Source organism: Amia ocellicauda, chromosome 8 (assembly GCF_036373705.1).
Source record: "Amia ocellicauda isolate fAmiCal2 chromosome 8, fAmiCal2.hap1, whole genome shotgun sequence".
Classification (NCBI taxonomy): Eukaryota; Metazoa; Chordata; class Actinopteri; order Amiiformes; family Amiidae; genus Amia; species Amia ocellicauda.
The window spans coordinates 2,450,556-2,477,208 of NC_089857.1; the positions used below are offsets into that span (position 1 = coordinate 2,450,556).

Consider the following 26,653-nt stretch of genomic DNA (forward strand, 5'->3'; position numbering starts at 1 on the left):
TGTTCTCAACCACATCGCTGGGGAGTTTGATCCAGATTGTGACAACTCTCTGTGTGAAGAAGTGTTTTCTGTCTTGAATGCCTTGAAACACAAACCATATAGTGCAAGGTGATTAATATACAGTGAGGGAATAAAGTATTTGATCCCCTGCTGATTTTGTACGTTTGCCGACTGACAAAGAAATGATCAGTCTATAATTTTAATGGTAGGTGTATTTTAACAGTGAGAGACAGAATAACAACAAAACAAATCCAGAAAAACGCATTTCAAAAAAGTTATACATTGATTTGCATGTTAATAAAATTATAGACTGATCATTTCTTTGTCAGTGGGCAAATGTACAAAATCAGCAGGGGATCAAATACTTTTTTTCCCTCACTGTATAAGCAATACATAAAGTGCAAAAAAATGAATAATGCATTTAGAAAATAAACCAGTGAATAAATAGAGAGACATTTTAAAAATAACATAATTGTGATCACGAACTGTGACAATTATATGAGAGAAAGTCACAGTTCTTGGGAATTTTTGATACCTGATTAATTTAATCTCACAGACAGGGAAATACATTATCAGACAATCTAGGAGAAAATACTGGATTTAAAATATTTAAATACTACTCAATAAAGATTAACTAAATAAGACGAATGTAAATATAAAAGCACTAGTGCAGCTACAAAACTACAGTTAACATTTGTATGAAAATTTTAAGTTTTGTGTTACCAATGGACACAAACAGACATACTACACTGTATCTAAATGCTACCTATTATTATTATTATTATTATTATTATGTACAAACTTACATTGTAACACACATACATACATATATAGTATTCATACAGCAACTGAGCACCGTGGCAGGTGTTAACAGCCACTTAGGAGACACTTCCTGCTAAAGTTCAGCAGCTGGACGACGTGAGCACCAATCAGAAAGCGTTTGCTGCAAACTGACAAATCACAGCACTGACGTGCGGGAAATGTGGCCTTCCGTCTGCGGGCGACACGGCAGTAAGTTCGGTTGCACTTCTATATGACGCTCAGCTGGGGATGGCCGGGGGGAGGCGAAGATGGCGGCGCTGAGTGAGGATGGAAGGTACGGGCTGTCGTGTGGGAGACGGAAAGCCAGCAGGACCACGGCTTTCCACGTCAAGTTAACCGAGACAGCATTCAGGGCGCTGGAAAACTACCAAAACTGCAAGGTAAACCAAACTGCATTGAATGAATGAATAAATAAAACCAAACCAACGACAACCGTAAAAAACTTAACTGTACATATAATATGAAGTATAATTATAATAAAGTGAAACTTAATTCAACAAGGGATGAGGAAAGAAACAATTTTTAAATTTACAGACAGTTATTTATAATTGCAGAAAACTCCCCCCCCCCCCATCCTCTCTCTGTGCACCGCGACACAGCGCTCGTTTTATGCTTCCTATACACTTTGTCGGCTTTAAAACTAAATGGTGAACAGCAACGGGCTGTCTCTGCATCAGCTGTAACGATGACATTTCCAGGAAAGATTCGTGGACTTTTTTTTTTTTTGGGGGGGGGGATTATCATTAAGAGTGATGATCCAAAAAGCTGACTCCTGAGAAATGCTTATTAATAATTCCTTAACGTTGTCCAACTAGAATTTGACTTGTAAATAAAGTCTATGAATTGTATTATTCTTGATCAGTTAGGCAGCCTGTTCTTTTTCCTCTCCCTTATTCGTGCCATACTGTCTGCCAGCTGGATTGAGACGTTTAGGGTCTGTTATTGATCACAGCTTTATAGTCGTGAACGCTATTTCTCTTCTCCGTTTATATGTTCACTCTATTAATCGGTTGTAGTTTGTAATGCCGTTTTCCTCGCCCATCTTTTATTAAGTGTATTCGTAACTGGTAGCCTATCGGTATTACGATGCCAACTTTGCATTCCAGTTATTGGCAACATTCCAATTTTTTACTTCATTTTTCATTACTTAAACTTAGAAATCTGTATACTGAAGTGTTTCAAATGTGTTTCAAACGTTTACATTGTATTGTAGGATTGTTCTGGTTTTAATAAAGCAACGATTTAACTTTCCTTAGTGTCGTTTTTTACACATTTATTTTAGTGCGTTTTTAAAATGTATTTTATTAAATCGTTAATTTACTGCCTGCTGCAGTAAATGTTGAGAGCAACTGTTTAATGGATCTCTATTTTACCTAACACTACTGAACCCTATATTCTTAAGGTCTCAATTATACTTTACTGATCCCCTGTCCTATACCAATAGTTTGTAGTCTGGTTTTAATTGTATTGGAATAGATTGACATTTTACATCCCCTGTCCACAATGATGTAGGATTGTGATTTTTATTTTTAAAGCGACAGAGAGAAGCGTTCGTTTGAAGCTGCGATCGGGTTCTTAAAATGCTGAATGTTCGAATTCGCAATGGAGTCGTGCGGTGGCCCGGAGACAGGGATTAAAATACTATTGGTCGCCTGATTAAAGGTTAGCAAAAGTGAGAGCACGGTGAAAATCGGGAATGCTTGTTAACGATTTCAAGTATTCGAGCGATCTTAATGATCTTAAAATATGCTATTATTCACTTTCTGTATGAGTACTGTATTTAACAACTGGTTGCAGAATGTAGTTTTCTCTCTCTGAAATTGATTTTACTGCTGCTATGGCTAAGCTGCTTACAGGGCAGTGTTTGTCTTAAAGCAGCAGTGATCTTTAGGTAGTCTTGTTTCTGTGTATCTGCAGATGGATCTTACATTCTTTATTCGTTTAAAATCTAACCTTTTTTATTTTATTTTATCTATAAACAGATTTTTTTATTATTATTATTCATTTGAAATAGCCACAAGGTTATCTGACAGCCAATACAGAGTTGTACTTCATTCATTGGCAATGTTTCTTCGGACAGATCTCCCAGCATGCATTGAAAAATGTAGTTCAAAAGAAGTGCAAAAGCGGTTTTTTGATATGTGGCATTGACTGACAGGACCACAGTACCTTAGTCTCATCTCCACTTTCTCAGTTGACTAGTGTAGTGCTTCTATTTTAAATTATGCCCGGTACAAAGTGAACTCTAAATTATTTAAGAAATGATTTCCACCCGATGTACAAACTCAGGTTTAGAAAGGCAGGCTTTCCACAGTGTAATGACGGGCAGCATTTCTAATACTATACAGTACTATAAAAGCTTGCACACTAGTTTCTTTCCATATTCTCCTGTACCTGATTAATGTGTTCATAGTATTTCGTTTGTGATTTTTAGTATGTAGCCTATATCTTTTTTGATGACCACTTTAGACAGTTTACCAGTCCCTAGTACAGAGTATTTTTTTTCTGCACTGATATTTTCGTTTCAAATGGCTGTCTGTCACACTTGTTGCTGAAATTGCTAAAATCCCTTTCACTTTTTTGAATCAATATTAAAATGGAACAGATTGTAGTTATTGCTTGCTTGTTTCAGAATCCGTTCCGCAACTTTTCCCCCTTGAACATGCATGCACAATTTGAATTTAAAGGGACCCCTTAAATAGTTTATATTAGATATGGCATTAGAGATTGTTTGTTGATACTAATACTCTACCACCAGCAAAAGCACTTTGATATGATTTATATAGCTAAATAGGAATAAAACAAACTTAATACATGTTGTACACGGATCTGTGGTTTTTGAATTGCAGCCATCATAGACGAGGGGAATAGGAGGCAGAGAAAAAAGTACCATTCAATGGATTGCAACATAAGCAAATGTTATTGGTTAACCACCACCTGAATATACAGGCTGTGCAGGTGTATGCATAAAGATTAAATTATAAGTTGATACGGTGACCTTGCTAAACAGTATAATTTGTGAACATGAACATTTTAAAATTATCTATCCATTTACTTTACACAGTGTGAATCAAGGGGAATGGTGGGGGAGTGTAGGTTTCTGTGTTTTATGTAGAATTAATCCAGTATGTAAAACTATTGATTCACCACTTAACTAATTAGTATTGAGTTATTACTTAAAGCAGAATAAGGTTATAAAAAACAAAAATGGTCACTAGACTTATTTTGGTTCAACCACTCAGGCTATATGCAAGTTCAAACTTCGGAACAGTTTCCTTCCAGCAATTGAAAGTGAAATAATAAATTCAAATTTCTTCAAACTGGATGCACAGAATTAACAAAAAGTTCTTGATGAATTTGTATGACACTGGATGAGTAAGCAATCAGGCTAAAAAATTTTTTTGGGGGTGGAGAATTTACACTTCTTAAATGTAGCTTTGAAAATAATTACATTACAATGTATTATCACTGGCATTATCTTTGAAACAGGACAGTATTTTTCCAATATGTAGTGCAAGGTCATCCAAAAGAAATCCAAAACTCTTTAGAGTATACTACACATTCCAGACAAGGTGTGACATTGTTTCAGTGGAGCTATTACAAAAAGAACAGCTAATAATTGTTTTTAAATTTGACAGATTGAATTGTTACTAAAAAAATACTTGGTCCAGGATTTCTTCCTGTTTTACACACCTGTTGAAACTGTAATATGGGCCTAAGGAATAGATAAAATGCTTTTTTGTGTAAGCATTGTTTACAAAATAATATATATATATATATATATATATATATATATATATATATATATATATATATATATAATATATATATATTTTTTTAAAGATATCTACTGGATAGCTAAGATTATAAAAAATAAGTGTGAACATTTTCATGTTATCTCCTTCTGCAGTTAAATGGCTTAATGCTGAACTCAACATGATTTAATCATTCTTTATCCATCTCATTACCTCTGCTGAACTTGCTGGCTGGTTGCAGCTCACAGTCTTCCTGACTTACCTTGCTAGTTCACATCCTGGAAACATACAGGCGCTGGCACAGGGGACTCTTCAAGTCTACCTAAAACTACAATTCCTGTTCTGTTAGTACTGTAACTGTAGAGGCTGCAAGCAAACGCCTCAAGAGTTTGGCAAGTTAGGCACAAGAGATTGCTGAATATTGACATTCCATAGTATAAATCAAAGAGTTCAAGAATCAAATTTGGTTTTAATTTGAAATCGAAATTTAAGTGAAATTTCATTTGAATCACCTACCACTAATAACTATTTAGTTTTATTGTGTGAAATTGTCCAAAGGTGGATTGTATACCATTTAGGCCTGCTAAACTAGGTAGCAAGACAAAGTAAAACGAAAATTGTGTTTTTGTTCACACAGCTTTACAGAATGAAAACTGAGTCTCTTTCATTCTAAATTCAGAGACCTAGAAATATTATTTTTCACTGGAAATGTAAAATTCTAATTAAATTGTGCATGAATCTAAACTAATTGTATAATACTGAATAACCTGAAGTGTAAAAGCATGAGTGCAACTCATCTTTTGATTTGTGGAGATTTTCAACAAAGCAGAGTTGTATTGTTTATTTAATGGCTCTGGGTTTACATAGATTAATCTCATTAAGATTAGGCTAGGGCTGTGCCGGTGACAGACTTTTAAATTGTTCTACATATATTGATATTACCGTCGGTGGGCTTTGTTCCAAAACTCTTTTAGAAGGAGGAAGACTTTTAAAATTCACTTTCCAATTATGTTATATTCAAACGGTAGAAGTACACGGATACAAAATAATAGTGATACACACAAACAGAAAAAAATAAAGATTAACATTTTAAAAGAATGATGTACAAGTTACTCCATTGCAGATAGTTATTTTAAAGTGTTATCTAGTAATACTGACTTAAAATCCCAATTTAAATTTGGGATTATTTAAAATTTAAATGTGCGTGTATATATTGGAGCTGCAATGTTTCACTATTAGTTTTAAAAACAATAGGTCTACATTGTAGCCTAATAGTATTATTAGTAGTAGTCCAATCACATTATCAAAGCGTTAGTGCCCCCCAAAAAAAATATTACTGACAGAGCCCGCAACTCTGAGTGTGGAATGTTCTTTCTCAATGGGAGATGGAAGCAAATTAATGTAATCTTTCTTAATTTTAAATTGCTGTTATTTTAATCAGACGTAACACTCAATTCTAAAACTGATTATTTAGCCTTGGTGGCTATGTGAATTTCTCCCACATATTCGTTCTTGTATGTTAAATATTTTAATTAAATACCTATATGGCATTTCAGCTGTAAACTTGTTCAATTTAATACTTTCTCCTTCAACCGCTGGACCCGCAGTTTATATGCAGTAGGCTATATTGAATACAATAAATCTGGGCTTTGTAATAAAATCAGTCATTGAAAAAATCTAGTAGTGTTGAGTGTGGAAACGTGTGAATTTCTACACATTTATATATTACCATTATTTTTTTTAGCTATGTCACAATATACGCAGTTATAAATATATTCTATATATTCAGTTATAAATATTTTCTGTGCTTAATAACCTGCAGCTGCGTTAGAAACTAAAATATATATGTGTGTGTGTGTGTGTGTGTGTGTGTGTGTATATGTGTGTGTGTGTGTGTGTATGTATGTATATATATATATATATATATATATATATATATATATATATATGATCCCTCATGATGATTCCTTGATTCTGCTCCAGATGCTCCAATTTTTGTTTTAAGAATGATACATTGAATATTAGTATTTGCTGCAAGACAGAAAAGGTAAAGAACAATTATAGCATCAATTGGAAGAATGAAAATACTTACAAATTACTTAAAGAGAATCCATATTTTTCCACCTGCATGACTTCAAGCAAACAGGCAATGATCAAATATTTTTCATTACAAATGAAGACCATACTTGATGTCAGGGAGCGGACGTGGCCTTCACTGAATACACTAAAGAAAAAGAAAGTGATTATTATTTAATCTTATTCCACATTCATAAATGTAGTCATATAAAACTATCTTTGAAAATGAGGTCAAACAGTATATTCAAAGTATTTCAGCCTCCACAAATTCTAAAGCATTAAGAACTCTTAATGGGTCTGTTTCTCGACAAACTGGACTTTGTAAAACATTAGTCAGTGTGAAAGAATTATAATCGTGTTGGTTGCTGAAACACGTGCTTTTCTACAGCTATTCATCATTATCATTATTTTATTTGCAGATTTGCACTGAGCTCTCGCCTGTCCTGGCCGGCTCAGCAAGTTTCTAACTTTCCATGGAATTCAGTCAAACCCGGGATCCGGATCAAAGCCTTGATCAGCCATTGATCATGATAATGAAATAACGCGGTGTGGTCTGCTGTGGCGCACAGAGCGCGTCTGCCATTTCAAAGCGCTTCACTTTGCACAAGATGTGATGTCTTAGTTTTATGCTTTTGTATAATTGGTTATTTGTTTTATAAATGTATAAATCTGATTAGATCTGTGCATACCGATGTATACACCACTTTTAATTTTCACTTAAGTTTTAACCAAGTCTTTATTTTTCCTCACACAGCCGTTTCATAGCAGCCGCGCATTGTTCGGGCTCTGCGGTTGTGTGTGGTGTGAAATGTCGGCGATTCTAGTGTTTAGTAAAGAAAACTGACACAGCTACAGTGACTAGTGCATGTTTTGGTTGCAGTTGCCTTTATTCATGATCGCAATTTTCTGGAAAACACAAAAGAAGTAAATGAAAATGCCTTACCATATTGCTCTTCACTGATCCTGTCTTCTGAGAAATTGCAGAGTGCATGGGGTCTTCACAGCCACCACAGACTCCATGTTTAAACAAGAGTGAACTCCCGCTTTTCTCCCATCTGTGAGAAGGGCTGCTCTAATACAATCCAGGTGCATGGTGTTAAAAATCCAATCGTTTTTAAAAGAGAAGACTGGAATAAGAAATTATTCAGGCTTTCCATTATGTAGAGAGGAAAAAAAAATACACCAAGACTTCATGCACATCCCATAATGCACCGTTTCGGGTAACACAAATTTTCCCATATAAATTAGGCGGAGTTGACTATCTAATTTACATGGAGGATATTTAGTGCCCCCTGTGTAAAGGTCACAGTGAGCTCACAAGGTGACCTCGCTGTGAGCTCAGTGTGAGGTCTGCTCTGGTGAGCTCAGTGTGACCTACATGTGAACTCACGTCTTCACTGGGTACAGCCACAAAGCCATAAAGGGTACATTTTAAAAATAGAATAAAATCATTGTAATTGAGAATCATGTACATCAAATGTAGTGTGTATAATCTATATATTCAAAACTGTTGAATTTGAAAGGTTGTGTAGAACCAGAAGCCTTGTTTTTTTATTTGTATCTTATTTTGAAAGAGGGGCCAGTTCAAGGTAATTAGGTTTGAATCCATAGTATCTACTATCTTCTCTTGAATCTTTATGTAATCTCATTGTTCACCAGAGATATCTTTAGCATTCTGTGGAAGTCTGTTTTAGTTAAGTTTCTTGTATACCGATAACTTTTGTAGTGGATCAGATTAGGGAGTAACTTTGTACATCTAATAAGTAGAGACTAATGGGAAATTGTTTCCAGGCGGAATCAGCATAGGGAACAGGATCAACAGGGAATGGGGAAACTAACAGGGAAATGCACTGAGGATAACACACAGCCCACCAGGGTGTGATTTCTATATAAAACAAATAAGTAGTCCTTATTGTGAGTGCTGACCCTCTGCAATCATTCAGGCAATGGATTCGGGACTCCTGGGCTAAACAAGCACCACTGGTTTGCCATTTCGTTATACTTTTTTCCTTCTTCAGGGCTGTATGTTATATAGCACTGCACATAGCACTGGTGCTACAGAGATTGATAGGTATTTTTTTAGCACAGGCCACAAAATTGTAGCACGAGTATAAAACGCCACAAGTAGTGCAGTTCATCACTTAAAGGGGTATGTGACTGGCAAAGGACATGAATGTTGCATAGGGGCACACAAATTCCAAACCTTAACAAGAAGACAAACAAGACAAACATTTTCTTTATTTGCCCATAATGGTAAATTGCAGGGGCATAAAAACTGTATACAAAACATCAATATATTACGCTTCAAATTAGCAGTGCAAATCTCAATTTAAATGTATGTCATCATACATACAATATTATTTGTATTAAATGAAGAGTATGTAAATCACTAATAAGAGAGCAAAAACAAACATGGGAAGTGGTGCATGTGCGTGTGCGTTTGTGTCACAGATCTAGCATGTCTGCTGGCCACTTTTTCATATTTGGCCTCCTGGCCCTCTTAGAAGAGGACAACCATTTTGCTGCATCCTGGCTAGGGTTAAATTGCTCCAATGGGCAACCTTGTGTGCTGATACGGATTAAGTCTTGTGGAGCAGTGGAGACATGAAAGTTAATGTAATTGAAGTTCCCTTCATGCTGCACCAGCTTCATACTTTACAGTGTAATCAGAAAATGGGCCATTTAATTAGTTCATATCAGAACAAGTAGCTTTACGACCCTTTAATAATCTTGCATTAGTAGAATGTTTTATCCCTGCTCATTGTTGGGACACTAAAGGGTTAAATACTAACATACTGATCAAATTAATTACTTTTTTCGAATCTACATTAAATGTGTGATTTGAAAGAGATACACATGCAAATCATTTTGTGTGTATTATTATGGATTTCCTTGCCAGGTGTGCAACTTACAAATGCACATAATACGTGAAAACTAGGTTAAAATGTATACATACACCACTAAAACATACATATTATTTTACTGTTGAACTGACAGTCTTTAAAATATTATTTATGTTGTGCTTTGCCATATCTAGCATGAAATTCATAAGATCCTTCATGACACGATTCACACCCCTGAATAGGTGGCACTGCCCATGCAGTGAGTTCTGTCTCTGGCTGAAACATGTCTTTTTGTCACACTGCGCTCGGTTATTGTTGTGCAGCTGCGGCTGCTCCAGCACAGTTCCTCTTGAGCAGCTGCGCGGCCGTGCACACATCGGCTGCATCCCAAATCACACACTTGCTCCCTACACCCTTCGAGAAGTGTACACTTCGCGTGATGTTGTGCTGACGTCACAGAGTGTGCACTTGAGTGGGGAGGGTGTAGGGTAAAGCTAAAAGCACTCAATGGGACACACTTCAGCGTCAACATTCAGCACCTTTGCCTTTGACCGAAAAAGTACCTAAGCAATATTTTCTTTTCATCTGTCCCTATTTAATCAAAATAATAATTTTGAAATACATTGCTTGATAATATCAGCTCCTAGTTTTATAGGCTACTACTTCATTAATTAATTAATTGATAGCTGCCGAAACATTCTTTGGCTGAACTTTGTAATCGTATATTTAAATCATGATTACATATTTATTTTATATTATCTATGTATTATTTCTTTGATACGTAATTTATCAGTTTCTACAACTGTCTAGCTAACATTATATTTATATGCACCCGCCGCTGCCATAACGCCTTTAACGTAAAGAGTTTTGGGACTTCAGCACTAAAACACTTCCGCATAAGTGTGCTCTTTTGTACACTCCGCCGAAGGGAGCATTAAAGGGCACAAACGGCTCGATTAGGCTCCTTCACTCGCTCCCTAAGGGATTTGGACACTCCTTAAGATGGCCACCCTATTACTTCTGCCCCGCAAGGGAAGGGGACGAGGGAAGTGTGCGATTTGGGATGCAGCCATCGTAGTTGGTGGATGCGTGACCTAGTGACGTCTTTTCCCGCTGATTCTGCGCAGACTCTGCAAAGTATGTCTGTCGTGAACGCAGCCGTGGACTCTGTGCAGACATGATTTTTAATTGCACGATAGACTACAACCACCAAGTAGAATAGCGATGCACTATCGATTCACCTCACACACAAACAAGCACACAAACCCTCACTTCACACAAACAAGCAGCTCTGTCTCTCACACACACGCAAAACTGTATCGCACGGGTACTACTGCGGTAATTTCATTCATCGCACAGACTGATTTTTTTTCGTGTTGCACTGTACAGTCCTGTTCTTCATTAAAATCAAGATCAGACTTGGGAGGAACAACACAAATAAGAGCACATACAAAATGCATTTGTGGAATTTTTAACTACTGCTCTAGTCTGCCTGCAAGGTTTACATGTGCATCCACACACACAGTTGCATAAAAGTCCTATACAAACCTTCTTAGGCAGTAGGGCTGGGAAATATGACTTAAAAATAATCTCTATTTTTAGAAGTTTGGGCGATGCAAAATATATATCTCTATTTTTTGTTTTTATCCAATCAAGATACAAAATAAAACCAAAGACAAACTACAAGTATTTTGTTAATCATTAAATATGCGAAACTAACAAATACTACATGCAGGCTGTCATGGTAAATATATGCAGAATGCAACACATTACAGGGCCAGTGTTGTGTGATTACTATTACGTGTGTTATGTTGTTATGGGATATATATATATATATATATACACTCACCTAAAGGATTATTAGGAACACCTGTTCAATTTCTCATTAATGCAATTATCTAACCAACCAATCACATGGCAGTTGATTCAATGCATTTAGGGGTGTGGTCCTGGTCAAGACAATCTCCTGAACTCCAAACTGAATGTCTGAATGGGAAAGAAAGGTGATTTAAGCAATTTTGAGCGTGGCATGGTTGTTGGTGCCAGACGGGCCGGTCTGAGTATTTCACAATCTGCTCAGTTACTGGGATTTTCACGCACAACCATTTCTAGGGTTTACAAAGAATGGTGTGAAAAGGGAAAAACATCCAGTATGCGGCAGTCCTGTGGGCGAAAATGCCTTGTTGATGCTAGAGGTCAGAGGAGAATGGGCCGACTGATTCAAGCTGATAGAAGAGCAACTTTGACTGAAATAACCACTCGTTACAACCGAGGTATGCAGCAAAGCATTTGTGAAGCCACAACACGTACAACCTTGAGGCGGATGGGCTACAACAGCAGAAGACCCCACCGGGTACCACTCATCTCCACTACAAATAGGAAAAAGAGGCTACAATTTGCACAAGCTCACCAAAATTGGACAGTTGAAGACTGGAAAAATGTTGCCTGGTCTGACGAGTCTCGATTTCTGTTGAGACATTCAGATGGTAGAGTCAGAATTTGGCGTAAACAGAATGAGAACATGGATCCATCATGCCTTGTTACCACTGTGCAGGCTGGTGGTGGTGGTGTAATGGTGTGGGGGATGTTTTCTTGGCACACTTTAGGCCCCTTAGTGCCAATTGGGCATCGTTTAAATGCCACGGCCTACCTGAGCATTGTTTCTGACCATGTCCATCCCTTTATGACCACCATGTACCCATCCTCTGATGGTGCATTATCCTGCTGGAAGTAGCCATGTCACAAAGGTCGAATCATTTCAAATTGGTTTCTTGAACATGACAATGAGTTCACTGTACTAAACTGGCCCCCACAGTCACCAGATCTCAACCCAATAGAGCATATTTGGGATGTTGTGGAACGGGAGCTTCGTGCCCTGGATGTGCATCCCACAAATCTCCATCAACTGCAAGATGCTATCCTATCAATATGGGCCAACATTTCTAAAGAATGCTTTCAGCACCTTGTTGAATCAATGCCACATAGAATTAAGGCAGTTCTGAAGGCGAAAGGGGGTCAAACACAGTATTAGTATGGTGTTCCTAATAATCCTTTAGGTGAGTGTGTGTGTGTGTGTGTGTGTGTGTGTGTGTGTGTGTGTGTGTGTGTGTGTGTGTATATATATATATATATACACTCACCTAAAGGATTATTAGGAACACCATACTAATACTGTGTTTGACCCCCTTTCGCCTTCAGAACTGCCTTAATTCTACGTGGCATTGATTCAACAAGGTGCTGAAAGCATTCTTTAGAAATGTTGGCCCATATTGATAGGATAGCATCTTGCAGTTGATGGAGATTTGTGGGATGCACATCCAGGGCACGAAGCTCCCGTTCCACCACATCCCAAAGATGCTCTATTGGGTTGAGATCTGGTGACTGTGGGGGCCAGTTTAGTACAGTGAACTCATTGTCATGTTCAAGAAACCAATTTGAAATGATTCGACCTTTGTGACATGGTGCATTATCCTGCTGGAAGTAGCCATCAGAGGATGGGTACATGGTGGTCATAAAGGGATGGACATGGTCAGAAACAATGCTCAGGTAGGCCGTGGCATTTAAACGATGCCCAATTGGCACTAAGGGGGCTAAAGTGTGCCAAGAAAACATCCCCCACACCATTACACCACCACCACCAGCCTGTACAGTGGTAACAAGGCATGATGGATCCATGTTCTCATTCTGTTTACGCCAAATTCTGACTGTACCATCTGAATGTCTCAACAGAAATCGAGACTCCTCAGACCAGGCAACATTTTTCCAGTCTTCAACTGTCCAATTTTGGTGAGCTTGTGCAAATTGTAGCCTCTTTTTCCTATTTGTAGTGGAGATGAGTGGTACCCGGTGGGGTCTTCTGCTGTTGTAGCCCATCCGCCTCAAGGTTGTACGTGTTGTGGCTTCACAAATGCTTTGCTGCATACCTCGGTTGTAACGAGTGGTTATTTCAGTCAAAGTTGCTCTTCTATCAGCTTGAATCAGTCGGCCCATTCTCCTCGGACCTCTAGCATCAACAAGGCATTTTCGGCCCCACAGGACTGCCGCATACTGGATGTTTTTCCCTTTTCATACCATTCTTTGTAAACCCTAGAAATGGTTGTGCGTGAAAATCCCAGTAACTGAGCAGATTGTGAAATACTCAGACCGGCCCGTCTGGCACCAACAACCATGCCACGCTCAAAATTGCTTAAATCACCTTTCTTTCCCATTCAGACATTCAGTTTGGAGTTCAGGAGCTTGTCTTGACCAGGACCACACCCCTAAATGCATTGAAGCAATTGCCATGTGATTGGTTGGTTAGATAATTGCATTAATGAGAAATTGAACAGGTGTTCCTAATAATCGTTTAGGTGAGTGTGTATGTGTGTATATATATATATGTGTGTGTTTGTGTTTAAAAATAGCTCACGTTACAATAGTTTTATTAAATGTTAAATGCGGGGTGCCTTATCCCAAGGATTTTATATAGAACTATTTTCTGTATTATATTAGGAGGATGGTACAGCAGCTTCTGTCTAAAAACAGTCCATATTCACCGATGTCTCAAATTATTTATTAGACAAAAAGTGAACATCATAATGCTTACGCGTTTCGACTTATCTTCCTCAGAGCACATGTATACATATACACATATGATTTACTGTCACATAACAACAATAACACAAGTAATAGTAATCATGGAACACAGGTGCTGATAAAGGTACAGATTCAGGGAGATTTAGCACAGCCGGGTTTATAGTGGCGCATTAACATCTGCTAGACAGACATTTCTCCTCTGACTGTCGTGTTTGGATTGTACTTACAAGTACAGCACGTTGTTAATACAAAATAGTTATAATAATAATATTAATTGAACTACTTCACCATCTTAATGAAAAGATAATTATACTTTCTTCATGTGTTTGCATTGCTTTCCAATTAATTAAAATGCAAACGTTTATTAATTTTGTACAAATGGTTTCAATCTAAATTAGCTGGGGTGGGGGTGTGTGCAGATCGAGTTCAGCCCGGCGATGAGAGCGGGGCGGACCGTGTGTGCTTGCGCATTAAAGTATCTCTTGGTTGTGTTGGTTATTGTGTGTCAGTTCACTCTCCTCACTCTCCTCATCGCATCCGACATGTGTGGAAGAACCGGGAAGAACGCAAAGTGTCCTAATGACGAAAAATACTGCCGTAAAGATTGCAATTTGCGACACCACGATATAAACGATATAGCGTAATATGAAACAATAGACGTTTTTCTATCTTCATACGATATATATCGTCATATCGCACAGCCCTACTCATCTGGGATACTGTGTACAGTTCTGGGCTCCACACTTCAAGAAAGATATCACTGCTCTATGAGGCAGTTCAGAGGAGAGCAACCAGACTTATTCCAGGTCTGAAGGGAATGTCCTACTGAGAGACTGAGGGACCTGAACCTTTTCACCCTGGAACAGAGGAGACTACATGGGGACTTGATCCAGATCAGCAGGGACACACGCACCTGGGGGCACAAATGAAAATTGGGCTTCAAGGCATTCAAAACGGAAAACGGCAGACCCTTCTTTACACAGAGAGTTGTGACAGTCTGGAACAAACTCCCCAGCAATGTGGTTGAAGCTTAAAATTTGGGAACATTTAAAAATAGACTGGATAGGATCCTTGGATCTTGGATTAATGGACACCAAATGAGCACGATGGGTCGAATGGCCTCCTCTCATTTGTAATCTTATGTTCTTAATTAAGTAACCGAGATCTCGGTTGGATAAAAAAACAGCAGTGTAGGGGCTCCTCCAGGACCAGGATTGAGAACCTCTGATCTAGACTTAACAAGTAATACAATGTCTTTCTGAATTATTTCAATTAATTGTGTAATTCTTTTAATACAACTTTCATCTGAAATATTTTAATGTACAGGCAGAGGATCAGACCTGGCACCTCCAACACTGCTCGCCTGTACAAGAACTGCGGTCCTAAGATGGAACTCAACGCTGAACCACAGCCCTGCCCCGGGCACAGTGTACTAATATACTATTGACACCAGTCAGCAATAGGCTACATACAGTGCATCCGGAAAGTATTCACAGTGCTTCACTTTTTCCACATTTTGTTATGTTACAGCCTTATTCCAAAATGGATTAAATTCATTATCTTCCTCAAAATTCTACAAACAATACTCCATAATGACAAGACGTTTGTTTGAAATCTTTGCAAATGTATTAAAAATAAAAAAATAAAAAAGCACATGTACATAAGTAACGCACAGTTATGTTTCCGAATGTAGGGCGGCAGTCTGAGTGTGGTGTGGACAGGAAAAGTCAGTCGTTTACTCAAATAGACTGTCTAAATTAGCTAGCTTGATAGCTCTTATACATATTGTATTTCGCTGTTGTGACTGGAAAACATTGCCACAAGGATGCTAATGTAATGCATTTTCATTGCAGTTCACATTGCTAAACTGGCAATTGAATGAAAATGTTTAAAAAAGAAAAACATATTGGTCGGTCAACAGCTGTAATTGCATAATATTCCTTTATAAAACAAATAGTCACAACCTTTATAGTTAATTTGAAATCGTGACAATAAAAAGTCGTGATAATACAAGAATCTGACACGAGATGCGTGAGAGTTGGCAGGTCTGCTGTTATTATGCCCTTTCCATACAGCTTCTAATAATGTATTTGTACATAGATATTTAACAAAGTTGCATCAATTAAAACGTATTAATTTATGGGGAAACGATTTGCGATAGAGACATGCATGTTTTGCTGCATCGCAGAGATTCTGCTGAAGAGAAACGTGTGGTTTGTTTACACTGCGTCTTTGCTGGCATGCATGGTATTATTATTATTAATAATAATATTATTTTTATTTCTTGGCAGACTCCCTTTTCCAGGGTGACTTACAACATAAGTGCAATATAAAGTGCAAGAATACAGTTAAGTACAAGGCATCAAACATTACAAATTCAAATGTACATTTATACAAAGCAATTCAAAGTAAAATACATTTTACAACTTCCAGTTTACACAGGTAAGTACAGTAAGTGAGGTCATACATCCTGGTAAGTAAATGCTAAATGCTGTCAAGATGTAAGGTCACAGTCAAGGGCTACGGGAAAGAGAGCAAGGGGGAAAATCAATCAATAATACAAGTATTAGTAATGCAAGAAGCATGATAAAATGCTGTGAAGTGCTATCTTATGGGGATTAAAAGGACTAATATTACAAGTACTGTCTGAAAAGATGTCTTGAGTAAGCGCCGGAAGGAGATCAAGGACTCTGCAGATTTGACGTTGATGGGAAGGTCGTTCCACCATTTAGGGGCCAGGGATGAGAAGGAGCGACTCTGGAGGAAGGAGAGTGTTGAGGAGGTAGAGTTTCTGGCACTGGAGGGGATGAAGGGGGAGACGAGGGCACTGAAGGTAGCTTGGTGTAGTGTGGTCGAGACAGCGGTAGGTGAGGGTCAGTGTCTTGAACTGAATGTATGCTGGTATCGGGAGCCAGTGGAGGGAGCGGAGCAGTGGAGTAACGTGTGCGAATTGGGGCCGCAGAGTTCTGGATGAGCTGGAGCGGGCGGGAAGTAGTTGCAGGCAGGCCGGCCAGGAGGGAGAGGACCAGTGACTGGACGAGCAGCCGAGTCGAGTAGTCGGTGAGGAAGGCACGGATTCGGCATATGTTGCTCAGGAAGAATCTGCAGGTGCGGGTCAGTGTGGTCATGTGCTGTGTGTAGGAGAGCGCAGGATCGATACCTTTTAACACTTGCAAGTAGAAACAGTGTTTTGGGAGCATGTTTATTCTATCCAGATCCTTTTCCCTCATCCATACCTGTCTAGTCTATACAGGTGTGCAATTAGCTTTTGTTATGGTGATTGATTAATTACCTGAAATAAATGCCACGTTTTAACATGTTCACCACACATTTACACACCCTCATGCATTTTTGGCGATGTTTGCCTTTGGCTGGTAAAAATACCAAGTGGCTGGTAAGTTTTTTTTTTTTTTCCTTCTACCAGACAGTGGGTAGTGTCCAAAAAAGTTAATTTTATCCCCGGTTGTCAAGCACTGGATTCTCACATGAAATCTGAAAAGCACAAGCGCTATGCTAGCACTCGATAAAGTACTATGCCCATCGAGTCGTTCCGTTGTTTATTTGATGGTAAATGCAGGGTGACGTTGTTTTCTATTGGACTTGGTCTACCGCCACAGTTTTATTTTAGGTAATGAGAAGGCAGTTATGTTAGCTAATGTGCACACTGAATATTTCTGTTATTCAAATTCAATACAACTAAATAACGGTGTATACTGTGGTTTGTCGATTTCTTTTGCTGCAGTAATGGTATAATTTTTTTCCCTTAAGAGGTACTAAAAATGTCTTAAAAGTAATTAAAATTGTACTTTAAAAATGTGCCGATACCCTGTTAAAGGAAAGTATATATTACAACCTTTATTATAGCACAACAATATAGGCTATTCAATGGAAATGCACACAATTTTCTAATTTTGTCAAATCTTAATCTGGTAATGTTTTAGTGGCTACAGAGACACTTGCAGGATAACAACAAATTACTTTCAAACAAAAAATGATTAGCTGTACTAGCTGAGCAATCACAATTTTATAAAATTTATAAAATTGCCACTCCTCTGTACTGCCGTTTCATTTTATTTACTTATTTCTATATAAATGACTGGTTGGATAATTACTCTGGGAATGTTTGTTTTGCGGCAGTTTAATCTTTTTAGATTAGCAGCTGTGCCCGTTCTATTATTGCATATGCCTTTTTTGTACTATATGACCTGATTCCACATATTACTTTTTGGTATTTATGGTTACCAATAATCTAAAGGGGAGGTTGTGGAGAAGATAGTCCATCTATGCAAATTAGGTTTTAATTGTAGATAATCATGGTTGCCCAACTGCTTTTTTGCAAAATTATACTATTGTCTGCCTGCCTGACTGCTTGCTGGTGTTTTGTTCAGTTTGAAATGGCCTGGTGTCCAGTGTGCTGTACTGTGCCGAGTCAGTGTTCTGAATTCCTTACACCCTTTGTCTATGTATGGCAAGAGCAAACATCTTATGGTTTCTGTTGTTCAGCATATTCCCCATAGGCAGTTGGCTTTGTTTGTACCTGGCTTTACTGGTCTTATCTAGTACAGGTTCACAATCCCTTATCCTTAACCCTTGGTGCCAGTTGTGTTTAGGAATTTCAGAACGGTAGTATAGTATATGTACTGTGTATTATGGTAACACCCCAGCACGGTCTGCGGCAGAACCTCTTATTAGGGGTGGATAAATCACTTGTGTGGTAGTCCAGTGGGCTACCAAAAAGTAAACTATGGTAGCCTGCCACAGATTTTGGTAGCCCACATTTTTCATTTCCATTTAATGCTCCAATAAATAAATTGTAGACTTTGAAGGTGATAAAAGGTTCAGAACAGAAAAACACAAACACTCCCAAGTATATAAACTATAAATGTTTTGTTTTGTTGAAACATTCCACATTCAAATTTTCATATGAACTTGACAACATACCCCTGACAGAAAATGTATAAATCAAGTGAAAGTAATATTATGCCTAGATAGAAAGGCCTGTGTATTGCTTGATCTGTCCTACATATATTTTGTAAAGCTAAAATAAAAGATTTTTCAAAACAAATTATATTGTTTTGTAAGTTTAATTGGAAAATTCAGTATTTATTTTCAATTAGACCATGCAGGGTTCACCATCAAATTGTATAGGCTTGGCATAGGCATAGTCAGTTTTTTGCACACTAGAGACAGGAGGGAGTGGCAAGAACAGGAGTGCTTTTTTTTTGTTTGGTTTAGTTTTTTAATTTCTTTCAATGTTCACTCATTTGTTTTGCCAACCAATTGAATATGGAAACTCTTGGTCCATGTATATTCAAAAAGTAGCCAAAGTCATTTCAGCAACTATGAGGCTCGCATAACACCAAATACATCTGTCAATGTTAGAACAGTAGACCTAGTAGTAGCTATTAAAGTAATTTAAATTCGGCATAGTTTTATTTCTGATACGTTGGACTCACGTCGGTGTTAATAAGTTAAAGATTCTCATCTGGAAAGAAAGAGGCTCTCCTTCTCTGTCAGCATTTATCCCTTCATAGATAGACTTCTTAGTTACCCTACAGTTAATAAAATAAATGTTACTACAAACTTTCCCTTCCCACCTGCACAATACAAAGACTGCAAGCGATCTTCAAAAAACAGAGTTAACCTGTGTTTTGACATTACTCGAGACATGTGCTCGAGTCACAAATTAAATGCCCCTCTCCCTCTCGGGGTTTAAATGGTTTTAGTTTATTGCACTCGAGACGAGCTGCTGTTTACTTGACGTCATCCAAATTCATAGAGAAGGAGTGAATTAATATGTAAAAATGAGCTCTAGGTACAGCTCTCGCGCTGTTTTAGCAGGAACATCATGGAACAGGTTTTCATGGGCGAGAACAATACTCAAGACACTGGCTGTATTCAAAACTGCATAATACACATGCATATGAGCATTTCAACATTACTGAAGTGCTGTTATGCAGTACGTGTAGTATGCACTTTAGAATACAGCCACTGACAATCTAATCCATAGCTGTCATGTGACAACTTGTTCAAATTCAATAGTTTTTCACGTCACTGATGTTATGAAAAGTTAATTAAATGGATGCAATTTGATATTTGCTGGCCATTTGCTTGCATAAGCAGACTATCTTTCAGGAATCTGCAAGAAATCCAGGAATTTTGTTTTTGTTTGAACTGAGATCAAGGAATTTGGTTTTGTTTCATAGATATCAATAATGCATTTCTTAAACATTGTGTGTTTAGTTTTTAACTCACCTTTAACTTGCTGGTTTAACCTCATGACAAGCACATAATGAACTTTAACTTTTGTAATTGCAGCTCGACAGTATGCAGGTGATCACGATTAAAGTGGAACAGTGATGCAGGAGATAATGACTCTCAGCTTCTGTCTGTTGCATTAGTTTGATGTGAACTTGATGTTCCAGGAATGTAGGCTATTATTTGTGTTACTAAAATGCCTTTGCCAGTAATTTGATGAAAGTTAAACTTTGTACCAGTGAAGTTTGTCTTCTGATACCAATCTGCAAGATGACTGCTTTTTTTGCACTCTGACTGGGCAATAATGCTGTCACTTGTGCTGCATAGCCAGCCTGCTCTCGCTTGAAGAAGCAGGGCTTAGATAGACCCATTGTTCCCATCAAGCAGAATGAACTCCAGAACGAAGAAAAATATAAACAATGATGGGAAGTGCTGCTGTTTAAAAAGCACAGCTGATTTGTGAATTCAGAAATAGTTATTCACATAGGGGGAGATTGGGTATATGCTATGAACTATGAACATGGAAAAAGTGCCGCCCCCCCTCACAATTCCCTAGATAATGCAGAGGCATTGGGCATGAGAGAATCGGGGCTCAGGGGGGCCTTTTACGGTTTGATGCGGATTGAAGTGTTGTTCGGTTTGTTTTGAGCTATTTGAAATTTCTGCTAGTGCTGAATGTAATCTCGCCAGGATGTGGATCAAACCAAACCGACCAAAACCACTAGAAAGAGTATGTTTGCAACATTGTTACATCAATTATTTTGCTTATGAAAGCAAATGCATTCTGGTTCACATGAAAATGAACTGATCCAAACTGAAAGTGACGTCCTGAAACACAAGGAATCTGCCCAGCCTTCTTGCTTTCCTTGAAGCCCTAAAAACTACTACTAGACAGACATTCTGCTGGTAATGCACTTCGCTGAAATGCACAATAATCTCTTGGTATGTTCAGTTTCGTCTACGGTTATACAATAAAAGCACCAAATAAAGGAGGAGCACGACATGCAAAAGAGAACCAAGTACTTCCACATCTATTTCACTTGCAAATAATTCAAATCGTGGTTCGCCAGACAATGAACTTCTTCGCGATTTTAGGTTTGGTTTGTATCGCACCAGGAAAATGTATGGAATGTGAATGAAAGTAAAATCAAGGTTTTTCAGTGACGTGTAAGAATATTAGAAGGTTTGAACTAAGGCAGCATCTACAAAGGCACACCTCTTACTAGCCTATACCTTGAGCTAATCAAGCTTGTTATGAAACAAACCTTAACTGAAACGCATGGTGTGCAAGTGAATCATGTTTCTATTTATTTGGGGACCAGGTTTGAAAGTGCCATTAGACTGCTATAAGGGCCACTGTCTGGCAGAAGATGTTCCTGTCTGTAGTCGGGGCATTGTTATCAATCAGTGGCCATGTAAACCAAAAGATGTTGGATATAATCTGGAGGTATAGCAGCTGTGTTCTATTCCTCTAGATTAAGTTTATACATGTCATTTTAACTAATTTGGTTTAATTATTTAGTTTGAGTAATACATTACAGCTTTATGAATGTATATACTTTCTTTGAAAATTGTTTTCCTTATTAAAAACGTATAACTCTGGACTATGCATGTACTTCCTCTGAAGGTCTTTTCTTTGTGATCACAAATATGTAGTGATGAAATTCTACTTCTTTTGGATAATGTCAAAGGACTGAATTAGGAGGTGCTTTATGGTGATAGTTGACCAGGTATTGTCCAAATGCCTATGCTGTATAATTCCACAATTTAAAAGCCTTGAATTTCTAATTAGCCAAAGCATTAATTTGAATCACTTAAAATCTATATAAAAATGTTTCTGTAGACTATTGGTATTTGTGCCTCTCCATTTGACTCCAGAAAGCAGTTTCCTATACATGACTTAAACCACATGGCTTTTGAATGTGATCCATGTACATTATAGGCTTTAATTAGGCCTGCTTTATGTTGTACAATGGCTGCTTTTTGAGAAAAACCTATTTTAAAAATGTTCATTCTTTTGGCTTGCATTGTATAAAGCATATATATTTTTAAGTGTGAATCAGAAACCAAAACTATAGTTTACTCATCCTTCTAGGATGCAGTCTGCTTACTATACTGTAATGGGACACTAACATGCTATTATGTAAAAATCCAGCCCATAATGCACCCTTATTTTTAAAAAAGAATCCAAGCATCTACATAATTATAAATGTAGTTCAGATGATTTCATTGAAATACTTCTATACTATGAAATCTACTTAAAACATGTTATGTGAAATTATGTAATGATAGCTAACTGGTACTTTTTAATTTTTCACCCCTATAGAATGTATCCTCCTCTCAGCCAACCATACAGTTCATGGGACTCCAAGGGGTAAGTTTAAGTTTTATATTATGCAGTTGTTCTGTATTTAATATTGCTGCAGAAGCACTTGTTGCTTTTTGACAAAAGATGTATACAATTACTGCAGTAGAGAGAATAAACAGTCAATATTGTGGGCGTTTGGGTAACAATATGATGTGGAAAGTCCTGACATGATGGACAGTGCAAAGGTCAAAGGATAATTCAGAATGGGCAATGAGTTTGAAGCTGACACCATAAGCAATGGAGAATAGTGACGCAATGAAAGTAAACATTGTGATCTCTCCAGGAACTCTTCAGCTTCTGGAGAGTGGTGGTAATGGCATTAATAACAATGGTACATCTATATAATATGAGATTCTAATTTGACATGCTGTAGACAGTGCCACACCAACGCGTCTCCAAAGCGTCAATTTCCTTACCCGAGAAAAAGGGCAGTGATCCCATTTTGCACAGAAATATCAGATTAGATCAAATAAATTAAAAATAGAGATTTGGGAGTTGTGGTTAGGGGTAACCGTCCAGTTTAATTGTAATTAAATTTGTTCAAGGTTAAAGTTCTCATTATACAATACCGGTCAAAAGGTTAAAAACACCAATTTTTCCAGTTATTATTGGAAGTCCAGTGAATAACCTGAAATTGTAGAAAGGTAAGTGGTAAACTGCCAGAGGTTAAAAAAAAGTTACCAAAAACTCAAAAATTATGTACATTTCAGAGTTATTAAAAAAAATGCCTTTTTCAGGGAACAAGTAATGGGTTAACAACTTACAGCTGTTCTGCAGCAATGGAACTAAATTGAGCCTTGAAAGTTGATGCTAACATTTTCCTACAGGTGTCCCAACTTTTGTTGATTTATAAGCCCTCTGTATAAAAGCAGTGTTGGAACACTGTTACTACACCCTCTTAAGCATTATTTGGACAGTATTGTACTGCAGGAAGTAGTATATTGCTATCATAATGGCAAGAAAAACAAAGACCTACTCTTTTAAGGGTTGTAATGGTCTTTCCTAGAGAAATTGCAAAGAAAGCCAAGGTCAGTGAGTACAGTTTCCTACACCATCAAAATGCACTTGGAAACTGGAGGAAACTCTGACAGGAAGAGGTCTGGCAGACCCAAAGCCAGAACAGAATCAGAAGACAAGTTTCTGAGAGTCAACAACTTGCGTGATAGGCAGCTCACAGGACAACCTCTTCAAGCACAGCTTCACACTTAACACTAAGCAAGTCTCTGTTTCAGCTGTGAAAAGCTGATTTTGAGCTGCAGATTAATTTAAACTTTAACCCCATCGAGCTGGTTTGGAATGAATGGATGTGAAAGCAAAGCAAGCTACAAATGCAACACATTTGTGGGAACTTCTGCAACAGTGTTGGGAAGAACTTTTCAAACAACATTTGATTTCCATTGTAGAAAGAATGCCACGAGTGTTCGGCTGTTATATCTGCAAAAGGTGACTACTTTCAGTCAAAAATGTAGATTCAAATTTTGTTAAATCATGCAATTGTTTTTTTACATACAAAGTAATGGCAACAAAACATCCTATAAAGATTTATGGATTGGATAATGTCCTGAAAAAAATTATTAGAATTGCACAGAGCAAAGTCTATTAGTCATAATTTACTTAATTCCAGAAAACGCCATTGTCACATTGTATTCACACCACCAAAGTATTCTTTTAAATCAAACGAACCACATTCAGCTCTTTAAAAGTTCCAGATGTTTACATTGAACTTAATAGGCCTCTGAAGATGTCCTGTTTCCCTGGGGTATAAAAGGTAACTCACAAGACATTTTGTAATAGTATCCATCATCATGGTTAAGGTCAGATAGCTCTCCAGTGACTGCAGGTCATTGACCTCCACAGGTTTGGGGAGGGCTATAAAATAATCCACTAAAAGCTGAATGTACCACTTTAATGTCAGTTATTCAGAAATCTAAGATTACTGGAACAGTTGCAATCCTACCAGAAAAATGATACAAGTTTATCCCCTCTGTGAATTTGATTACTCGGCTGTTTAGCACATGGGATGAATTCTCGATAGTTTCACAGTATTTATTCACTTGATTTATTTTGTTCTGGTGATTGAACCCGCAACAGTAAACTGCTGACATGTAGGCTGTTATTTGGTCCTCTGTACTGAGGAATGCAGGCTCTAGCCCCAGATGGTAGAAATAATGTACAGTACAGTCATCTCAGTACTGTTTTAGCAACTGGTACCATGTGCTTCAGATTTTTTACAGATCTTCACAGCAGCAGAGTAATGTGCACAGTTTATGCAGACTTAGTTATTTTACAAGGACACTTAACTGTGGAAGGCACTCCTGGTTTCTAAATGGTTCTCCATAATACTGTAAGGTGTGTTTTTTATTTATTAAAACTGTTGCATGGCATGGAGTTAAAACTTGAGTGAAAGGCTTTCTTCACTTAAAAAATAATTGTATTGATCTCTCCCTCTGTTTGCAGCGCATTAAAATTCCAAGAATAGATGCTCCTGCTGACCTGCGAAACTTTGATTTTTATTTGTCCAACGTGGGCAAAGACAACCCTCAGGGAAGTTTCGACTGCATTCACCAGTATACGTCAAGGTGAGGGGTCATGTTACTGCTCTTGATGTGGAGGCAGAAGAGTCCCCAGTACATTCTGTCCATGTGGCATGAAACCCTTCCCAGAAGAGAGCCCAAATTTGTTGGCTAATTTAACAAGAAGCATGGTACCCGTTTTGTATGTAACAAGTAAATAGACCACAGGGTTTATTTATCCCCATGGTTTTGGTACGTATGGCACTTATGTTGTACATTTATGGATAAAGATAAACTATTTATTTTGTCTTGTTTGCAGCTATGGAGTCTCTCAGCTGGACTCTCTAGGTACAGTGCAAGATAAAATCACGGTGTGTGCTACCAATGACTCCTATCAGATGACGCGCGAGAGGATGACGCAAGCTGAGGAGGAGAAGAGCAGCCGTAGTACCAAAGTTATTAAGCCTGGAGGACCATTTGGAGGCAAGAGCCTGTCCCCTCCTTTTATTTAAAAAAATAAATAAATAAAGCATTGAATGTAAAAAAAGACTGATACACAGCTTAGCATTCAATGATTTAAATCACGGAGAGGCTGTAATACACTGAAGGAGAATGTGGGGACCTGTGATGACTGAGCCGTTGAGTTCTATGTGCTCGCAGACTTGCACAGGAATTAAAGGGTTTGTGTTATAAATGGTGTCCATCTATTGGCTATTGAATTACAGTAAGATCTGAAGGAAAGTAAAAGTTAATCTAATTTTTAGAGGTGATTTCAGGATATTCCAAACACACATGCTGCTTTCATTGTAAGCCACCACAGCAGTCCTGGAGCTGTGAGCTTGGTTTCCCTTTATTTTAATTTTATTTACTGTGGTTCTCACCCAGCTTCCTGAATCTTAGCTTTCTATTCTAATGTTTGACTAGCAAGTCTTAATCTCCTTTAATGCTTTGTAATTGTAAAACTGTATGGTTCTAGAGTGAATACTTTAGAAATGTCTCTTATCTAGATTAGCCACTTCCCCCCACACAATTTACAGGAGCAGCTGACTTCTCATCTCGGTGGCTTGAGAAATACAAAATTACAAATTGCAGAACTGGTATGAAGTTTTGTAGCGATTTGTAGCGATGCTTTTACTGTTAGCTTAATTGCATCTAGGCCATGCCTCGCTGAAATATTCAGTCGGCTTATTAATTCATGTGATCCATCTATATACCATGGCTGGTCACAGATTAGACCTCTGCTTCTAACCAAGAATTGTATATTTTATCCTGGTTAAAAATTTGCAAAATGTTTTCGTGTCTAATAACCTGTATGTCCTGTCAAAGCCTGATCTTCTGCAATTTTGGCGTTACTGACCTAACAATCTAGTTTAAACAAAGCGCTCATTTAGCCAGTTAATCTTCCACTCATTATGGCTTAAAGTTTTGGCCCAAAGTGGTCCA

The 26,653-nt window shown here is 37.8% G+C and overlaps 1 protein-coding gene across 3 annotated transcripts in view; it reads left to right on the plus strand.

Annotated features, from left to right (window-relative positions):
• Positions 1-1,015: 1,015 nt before the first annotated feature.
• Positions 1,016-26,653, plus strand: part of ell2 (elongation factor for RNA polymerase II 2) — a 52,150-nt gene continuing 26,512 nt past the window's right edge. The window contains exons 1-4 of one of the 3 annotated variants that reach the window (XM_066711815.1): positions 1,016-1,202; positions 22,656-22,703; positions 25,155-25,276; positions 25,530-25,693. In XM_066711815.1, coding sequence (XP_066567912.1) covers positions 1,071-1,202; positions 22,656-22,703; positions 25,155-25,276; positions 25,530-25,693 — 466 coding nt within the window. In that variant the 5' untranslated portion in view covers positions 1,016-1,070. Of the gene's footprint in view, positions 1,203-16,283; positions 16,419-22,655; positions 22,704-25,154; positions 25,277-25,529; positions 25,694-26,653 lie in introns of those variants that run through there. The other 2 variants (XM_066711816.1, XM_066711818.1) reach the window with 2 other exon arrangements.